Source organism: Procambarus clarkii, chromosome 74 (genome assembly GCF_040958095.1).
Source record: "Procambarus clarkii isolate CNS0578487 chromosome 74, FALCON_Pclarkii_2.0, whole genome shotgun sequence".
In the NCBI taxonomy this organism is placed as follows: domain Eukaryota; kingdom Metazoa; phylum Arthropoda; class Malacostraca; order Decapoda; family Cambaridae; genus Procambarus; species Procambarus clarkii.
In genome coordinates, this window is record NC_091223.1 from 14,090,085 (window position 1) to 14,099,376 (window position 9,292).

At 47.7% G+C, this 9,292-nt stretch overlaps 1 protein-coding gene across 1 annotated transcript in view; it reads left to right on the forward strand.

Moving 5' to 3' along the window:
- LOC123767331 (protein prickle) overlaps positions 1-9,292 on the forward strand; it is a gene marked incomplete in the record, with an annotated part of 316,302 nt that overhangs the window by 298,275 nt on the left and 8,735 nt on the right. Inside the window, 1 exon segment of the mRNA XM_069312959.1 lies at positions 8,979-9,092. Within this exon segment, the coding sequence (XP_069169060.1) occupies positions 8,979-9,092 (114 nt within the window).

Here is a 9,292-nt window from a genome sequence, read left to right on the forward strand (position 1 = left end):
ATTGTTATAAACAGCCTCCTGGTGCTTCGAAGCTCATTTAACTGTTTAATAATTGTAAACAAAGCCGCCAAAGATTGAGAAAAGATGGACAGGTTCGCAAGTGCTTGCGTAACTGCTTCGTGGATCTGGCCCCAGGTTCGTAAGTGCTTGCGTAACTGCTTCGTGAATCTGGCCCCAGGTTCGTAAGTGCTTGCGTAACTGCTTCGTGGATCTGGCCCCAGGTTCGCAACTGCTTGCGTAACTGCTTCGTGAATCTAGCCCCAGGCGTTTGCCTGTGTCTAGCCTCGAGAGTCCTACGGGACGCCGCGCGCCTATCAAGGGCGCCTTCAGCAGTTTTAAAAGAACGATGCATCAGTATCTTCCAATTTGCCGCCTGACCAACGATGGTATTTGAGTGTCTGGCGGGAACGGGTGTCCGTTTGTCAAGAGCGGCTTAGCCTTTTGGGCAGGGTGAGGGGGGGGGGGGGGGGTGGGGGGCGTCTCCGGTCTGGTGTTGTGGGGGTAGAATGGGACCCACAAGGGCCGTGATGAGGGTTCGAACCTACGTCCGGGATGATCCCAGACGCTGCCTTAGTCGACTAGGGCCGCGACAGGGTCAAAGGAATTGCAACCGGGCGTTCCATTGACCTTACATATTGTGAAACCTACATGATGTAGCGGTGTCAAATGGCACTGATGAGGTCTTTCTTTCTTTTGGCTTTCTTTTGATGATTTCGGGGCTTTAGTGTCCCCGCGGCCCGGTCCTCGACCAGGCCTCCACCCCCAGGAAGCAGCCCGTGACAGCTGACTAACACCCAGGTACCTATTTTACTGCTAGGTAACAGGGGCATAGGGTGAAAGAAACTCTGCCCATTGTTTCTCGCCGACGCCCGGGATCGAACCCGGGAGGTGGGACAGGTTGACACAGGTGTAGCTTGATGTGGAAGAGGAATAGGCTCACCAGGTATTGTGGAACAGGAGGAAGAACAATCGACCAGCTGGAGAACACGTTCAAGAACATTAATGTTCAAAGAACATTTTTTTGAGGGGGTGAACATCCCATCAGAATTCCACCTTCCTTTGGTGGGTATATCCGGGTACTTCTATGAGTACCCATTAGTGTCATGTGCTTATAATGGCCGATAGTGCATGGTGTACCTAGTACACATGATTTAGTACAGAGTACACACAAGAACTAATCCTCCTGATGTACAGAGTACACTGCATTACACAGTTCCGGATAGTAAGATAACACTTAAGGGCGCGCTGTTCCGTGTTGATGGAGGCAGCGGAAGTGGGAAAGTTGATACAGCAACGGCAGTAGACAGCAGACAGCAGCAGACAGCAGACAGGAGCAGCAGACAGGAGCAGCAGGGAGCAGCAGCAGACAGGAGCAGCAGACAGCAGCAGACAGCAGACAGGAGCAGCAGACAGCAGCAGCAGACAGCAGCAGACAGCAGACAGGAGCTGGTGACAAGGGCGCCCCCGACACTGGAGACTTTATGGCTTGAAAGAAAACTGTAGACTGGTGGCCGGTGCCAAGTGTCCTGATTGATCATGTGTACTGTGTACTCCTCTGATTGATCATGTGTACTGTGTACTCAGAACCAACCAGCTGTCCTGACAGCTGGTTGGTTCTGGCAGGCCCAGATGGCCATCACAGCTGGTTGGCCTTTATAGCTGGCTCACTCTTGCAGGTCCAGCTGTCTCTTACAGCTGGACCTCACAGCTGGTTGGTCTTTATAGCTGGCCCACTCTTGAAGGTCCAGCTGTCTCTTACAGCTGGACCTCACAGCTGGTTGGCCTTTATAGCTGGCTCACTCTTGAAGGTCCAGCTGTCTCTTACAGATGGCTATCACAGCTGGCTGGCCTTTATAGCTGGTTCACTCTTGAAGGTCTAGCATCCGATCTATATTCAATGATCGTGAACAATCAGCTTGTTAATAACGGTGAAGCTGGTGCTGCCCGAGTTAGTGTTTTCACCGCGTATTCCCCTTGATGTATTGCGGGATCGAACGCCATATTTTGTGATGTAATATTGTGTAAGGAAGGTAATTATGAGGAGAAAGGACCAGGCCAGTATGACTATATGACATTTGAAAGTGTTATGAGGACAATTAGCTGTCGTATGAGGATGAGGATGAGGAGCTGGGATATGAGGATGCGGGGTGAAGGAACGGCATCCAGCCACATGGACCATTGGGGATCGAACACCGGCTCTGCAAGATGCCAGGCCGTCTCTTTAATGTTGTGTATTTACAAAAGTAATCCAAATCATTTATTTACGGCACTTGTCTATATCAACATAGTTACATGAGAGTTGTTCTACTCCCCCAAGCCCAGCCCGAGGCCAGGCTTGACTTGTGAGAGTTTGGTCCACCAGGCTGTTGCTTGGAGCGGCCCGCAGGCCCACATATACCTGCTTGATGGGGTTCTGGGAGTTCTTCTACTCCCCCAAGCCCGGCCCGAGGCCAGGCTTGACTTGTGAGAGTTTGGTCCACCAGGCTGTTGCTTGGAGCGGCCCGCAGGCCCACATATACCTGGTTGATGGGGTTCTGGGAGTTCTTCTACTCCCCCAAGCCCGGCCCGAGGCCAGGCTCGACTTGTGAGAGTTTGGTCCACCAGGCTGTTGCTTGGAGCGGCGTGGTGAGAATGTGATGTAGTCATTGCTGCAAATCTCCTTGGCTAGCCCATCAGGCAGGTTAGTGAGGCTGAGCCACTACCAGAATACTCAGCTTGTAAACTCTGTGACAACCCGTTAAGGCATTCACTTGAACACTATATTGTTGAACGTGGAACCAAAAGATTGTAGACCTTCCATATTGTCCAATTATTTTACGGAATTTGGAAGATTCGTTGAAAGACATCTTAACAATTTTATCCAAAATTTGCTTGTGCATATTAAAGAATGGAAGAAAAGAAAATATATAAATGGGAAAGGAAGGATATACAGAAAGAGGAGAATGTACTCAACCTTATTGTACAGTATGTACTCAAATGTGCTATTTTAGTATCTTGAGTTGTAACAGGAATGTGTTACTGGCTTTGTATTACCTCTCTGTCTCTCTGTCTCTCTCTGTCTCTCTCTCTGTCTGTCTCTGTCTGTCTCTGTCTGTCTCTCTCTCTGTCTGTCTCTGTCTGTCTCTGTCTGTCTCTGTCTCTCTCTCTGTCTGTCTCTGTCTCTCTCTCTGTCTGTCTCTGTCTCTCTCTCTGTCTGTCTCTGTCTGTCTCTGTCTCTCTCTGTCTCTCTCTCTGTCTGTCTCTGTCTCTCTCTCTGTCTGTCTCTGTCTGTCTCTGTCTGTCTCTGTCTCTCTCTGTCTCTCTCTCTCTCTCTCTCTCTCTCTCTCTCTCTCTCTCTCTCTCTCTCTCTCTCTCTCTCTCTCTCTCTCTCTCTCTCTCTCTCTCTCTCTCCAGCACAGCATACAGCATAACTTTCATTCATCAGCAAATTAGGGAGGCTGAGAAGTCCATTTATCACAGACCCAAAGGGGAGGGAAGGGGGGGGATGTGAAGGGGTAGGGGTTGAAGGGGGTGTCTAGGGAGGAGTGTGGAGGGGGAGGAAGGTTGGAGGGATAGTAGGGGGTTAGGGGGGAAAGAGTCCCTGACGACATTTGCGATGGCGCTCGTGTGGGGGTCCATGATGAATTGTGTCTTGAAATTGTTCACCTCTTGTCAGGCGGAACATAGATCACTCCCTCCCCCGAGTCTCTGGTGAACATGTGAACGTGAGAGGGGGGGAGGAGGAGGAGGAGGTGAAGATGAACACAAGACGCTGTCAATCACTTTCTCGCTGTCGCTGAAATTTCAGTTCAAAGGAAAGTGAAGAAATGTAAACAAATAATTAGTTTAGCAAGCTTTTACTTGCCAGTCAAACTACTCAGCGTCCGTATCAACGCTTGTTCCGCCCTGTTCAATTGCCACGCTGAACGAGGGGTTCCCAGATGGCGCTTAAATATCTTGGAAAAGAAGCCGAGAGAGATTGTCATCATAGAGTTTAATATCCAGAACTGTGACACGTCTACCAGCTGCGACAAATGCGTCAAGCTCTCTAGGGGAAACAAGGCCCCGCGTGTAGGCAAGCAACAAGGTCGACCTGAGCATAGGCGCCACACGGAATTCTCGCCTCTTGCTAACACTGTGGCATAGCTGGTTCTGGATCATGGTGGGTGCCACGACCCTCCCTCGCTCCATGTCGTAACTCGTCGTCAATGGGTTCGAGCCCCCGTGTCGTCGTCAGCATCATCAGGGCGAGAGTTTGATAAATAGGCGATAATGATGGGCAAGTCTGGGCAAAACTATGGGATTAAGCGCTTAGTCTTCAGCCATAAACTGCCATTTTTATTTAAATGTCCCCATCCCATTTTGTATTAATTACGAAATTGGACCATTTACAGGGACAAGAGACAAAAGTATTGCAATGCTTAACGATTTATGCCTTTAAAAAAGGGCCCAAAATAGCATTTATACATTTTCAAATTAAACACTTGGCATCAAATGCTGGGAATTTGGTCATGACTCAGGGCTTTAGTTTAGTGCCAGAGGCTTCAAGTCGTCTGCCACACGTGGCACTGGCACTCTCCACACCCTACCCCCCTCTCGTATTGGCCCTGATCGCAGTGCCACCTTTAAAAAGAATAATCTGGCCCACCCCGGCCTCTTGGTAGGCCTGGGTGCCACCAGGGGGCCAAGCCACAGGTGCAGGAAATGGCACTGGCTTTTTTTTACCCCCTACTGTAGGAAATTGATTTCCATTGTCTTCTTTATCTTGTGACCGTAGAATGTGTCTACGGTGACGGCTGGCTACAGTGACGTCTTGCTACAGTGACGTCTTGCTACAGTGACGTCTTGCTATAGTGACGTCTTGCTATTATATGTACTGGGCCTGCGGGCCGCTCCAAGCAACAGCCTGGTGGACCAAACTCTCACAAGTCAAGCCTGGCCTCGGGCCGGGCTTAGGGAGTAGAAGAACTCCCAGAACCCCATCAACAAGGTATATGTGGGCCTGCGGGCCGCTCCAAGCAACAGCCTGGTGGACCAAACTCTCACAAGTCAAGCCTGGCCTCGGGCCGGGCTTGGGGAGTAGAAGAACTCCCAGAACCCCATCAAGCAGGTATATGTGGGCCTGCGGGCCGCTCCAAGCAACAGCCTGGTGGACCAAACTCTCACAAGTCAAGCCTGGCCTCGGGCCGGGCTTGGGCAGTAGAAGAACTCCCAGAACCCCATCAACCAGGTATCAACCAGGTATCATTGCCTGGTCCAGTTACTGTGCTGACCCAGAACTAAGAGTTCACCCAGCAGTAAATAGGTACCTGGGAGTTAGACAGCCTTGGTATCTTGCTTTCTGCAGGTCGGCGTTCAATCCCCGACCCTTCACAAATGGTTGGGCACCATTCCTTCCTCCCCGACCCATCCCAAATCCTTATCCTGACCAGTGCTATATAGTCGTAATAGCTTGGCACTTTCCCCTGAAAATTCAAGTTCATTCATTCCTGGGAATGAGTAACAAAAAGGAGGCCTGCTCGAGGACCGGGCCGCGGGGGACGGTAAGCCCCGAAATCATCTCAAGATAACCTCAAGATAAACAAGATTAATGGTCTTTTGCTTGAAACAGGTCACTGGTAGTTAGCCCACCAGACGGGAACTACCTTGTGTCTTCGGAGGAGGAGAGCTAAACAATTGGTTCCCAACTCCTCGAAATACGGGCTCACCATAGCCCGTGCTACATGGACACGGGCTCACCATAGCCCGTGCTACATGGACACGGGCTCAACATAGCCCGTGCTACATGGATACTTCGTCCTGAGTCAACCCGTTCTCGCACTTTCGTATAGTCAATATTGACTTATTAAATACGTGCATATGTGACATACTAATTTATTGTGAATATTTTAGTTTACCTTGAAAAGCTTCATAGAAAACACCGACCTTACCTAACCTTCTTAGGATGTTAAGATAAGCATCTTATTGCTTCGTAATTACAATTATTACTTAACCTATTATATAGGTATATAGGTATTATATATTATACTATTATATATATACTATTATATAGGTATTATATATTATACTATTATATAGGTATAGGTTAAGTAATAATTGTAATTAAGAAGCAATAAGATGCTTATCTTAACATACTAAGAAGGTTAGGTGAGGTCGGTGTTTTCTATGAAGCTTTTCAAGGTAAACTAAAATATTCACAATAAATTAGTATGTCACATATGCACGTATTTAATAAGTCAATATTGACTATACGAAAGTGCGAGAACGGGTTGCCTGAGTAGCTAAATCTCAAAGAACATCCTCGAAATAACCCATTTTTATTGTTTATTTTCCCATTTTCAGCGATCGGGGAAGTTTATAGACACCGTGAGAGGAAAGGGAAATAATGGGACAGGGGTGGGAAGGGTGTGGTGTGGAACTGAATTAAGTTAGCTAATCCAGTTCCCCTGTTCCACACCCTCCATTCCATCCCTCCCTCGGGAGACCCTTAGAGTATTGAACAGTTTCTTCTCTATTCTTTCATAGATTTCCCCGGGCCCGCCCTTTTCGACAGCTGTGTCTGGGGCCCTAATATAATTACCCTGGAAATTAATTCTATTAGGATTTTATGATGGCTGGAATTGTTTTTGGCGCTGTTAAAACTTGATTAGCTTTTTACTATGTGCATATGTATTGTATGGAGTGTATTGTATGGGGGGGGGTGTATGGTGTGTACTGTATGGGGGTGTGTATTGTATGGGGGTGTGTACTGTATGGGGGTTGTACTGTATGGGGGGTGTACTGTATGGGGGGGTGTACTGTATGGGGGTGTGTACTGTATGGGGGGTGTACTGTATGGGGGTGTGTACTGTATGGGGGTTGTACTGTATGGGGGGTGTACTGTATGGGGGGTGTACTGTACGGGGGTGTGTACTGTATGGGTGTGTACTGTATGGGGGTGTACTGTATGGGGGGGTGTACTGTATGGGGGTGTGTACTGTATGGGGGTTGTACTGTATGGGGGTGTGTAATATAGTGAGTGTTTCAGGTCTTAGAGCATTTCTTAGTTCTTCTAAATCTGAAGTTATTTCTTTAAAGTGTATGTGTTTAATCATTTCTTTGGATGGTTCAGTCATTGGTTCGCTATCATACAAAGGCAGTGTATGGTGAGTAGTGTATGGTGAGTAGTATCTCTTAAATTGTGGTTAGAGACAAATTTATCATTGGTGGATAGGTGGGAGGGGTATGTGGGGGGGGATTATGACCTGTCAGAGAGCAGAAGCAGGTACCGGCTCCGTAGGTATGAGCTATGTGGACACCAGCTGCATGGGTACCAGCTTACGTGTGTCTGGGGAAGCCAGAGACATGGGTTTGATCCCACCGCATTTCATGATATTCATATACATATATATATGACCATTGAAGACACAATGCTACAGAAAACGGAATATTTCTAGCTTATATAACCCCGGTTTAATATCTCTTAGAACAATTTCTCACGACGGCCAGATTTTGTCTTTGTTAGTTTTAATTTAAACAACTTTTTTGTGTGTGTGTGTGTATAGCTGCCGGCTGTTAAAGATGAATCTTTCATGATCAGGGGCAATGAGCTTGTTATTCTTCTCCTCTGTTTTGTGAGCCATAAATCAGCCATTATCTGAAAGGAATCAGGTTTTTAATTCCGGGTTACGTATAAGAGAATTGGGTGTTTAATACACCTGGCTCCTGCATGATCTTGCTGTCATACACACACACACACACACACACACACACACACACACACACACACACACACACACACACACACACACACACACACACACACACACACCATTGAGACATACATATTAATCTTCTATTTTCATTAAGTGCTCTTCAAGTCCAAATACGTTCATTGAGACAACAAAATACATCTCAGAGGAATAGAGTAGTTTAGGCTATCTCTACACCTCCTCTACTTCAAGTCCCTCCAGTGAGTACAAACCCACAGCTCACAGCACAAGAATCACATTTTACAAGTGCTATTAGGAATTAGCTTAGCGGAGAAGGGACTTTCCTGGACCCGTCCGGACCACTGAGCTTCCAGACACTCACACTAACACCGTAACGACGGCCCTGGACGCTATTATAATTTAATTTATATTAAATTATATTTCCAAACCAGTTATTCTCTGTAATTGGTTCAGGATGATAGGTTAATACTGATGGCGGACTGTCAATATTGGTGGTGGGCTGTCAACATTGGTGGGGGTCTGTCAGCACTGGTAGACTGGTCTACCTACCTACCTACCTTGTGGTAGCGTCGAGTGATGATAAAATGTCACTTTTGGCTCTCCCTGGGTTGTGATATGCTGATCCACGTCAATATCATCCTGGTGATAATGTCCCAGACCTGTGCCCATGATTTGCAACATCTTGAGGTTATCTTGAGATGATTTCGAGGCTTTAGTGTCCCCGCGGCCCGGTCCTCGACCAGGCCTCCACCCCTAGGAAGCAGCCCGTGACAGCTGACTAACACCCAGGTACCTATTTTACTGCTAGGTAACAGGGGGCATAGGGTGAAATTAACTCTGCCCAATGTTTCTCGCCGGCGCCCGGGATCGAACCCAGGACCACAGGATCACAAGTCCAGCGTGCTGTCCGCTCGGCCGCCGGCTCCCAATTGGACATGGAACAATTGTATGATAAGACAGGTAATTGAAACTTGAGCTTGCAAACAACACTTTTAAATCATCTTCTGTGGTTGAGTGGTCAGTAGTGACCAGGGTTCGAGCCCCGGCTCGAATCCTGGCTCGAATCTTGAGCACCACCTTTTAACGTGTTGGCTTGGGTGTCCGTGTACCAGTGGTCGTCGTCGTATATTACCTCAGGAATATGTTATCACCAGTTTCACACCACTACCACTTCTACTATTAATAAAGCAAGTGTAACGTCTCTCTCTACAAATTTAGATTTTTAAATTATTTCCCGTGACGCTTGTATGAACTGTGTAGTAATGCTGTGTGTTGGTCGGTCCACAGGTGCACTTGTACTTCTCGGCGCTACCAGAGGACAAAGTCCCTTACGTCAACTCCGTCGGAGAGAAGTACAGAATCAAGCAGCTCCTTCATCAGCTGCCTCCGCACGACAATGAGGTGAGTCGTACACACAGGGGGGATCCAAGAGCTAATACCTCGATTCTCAAGGCGCAAATAATATATACACATTCATGGCACCCCCATTCATGGAAGTCCCCATCTTAAAAACTCGAATTTGGAGTTTAAGGAAACTCGAAAAGGTTCAGAAGTTTGGAGCGGGGGTCATTCTAGGATGGCGAGTGATGTGAAGAAAGACT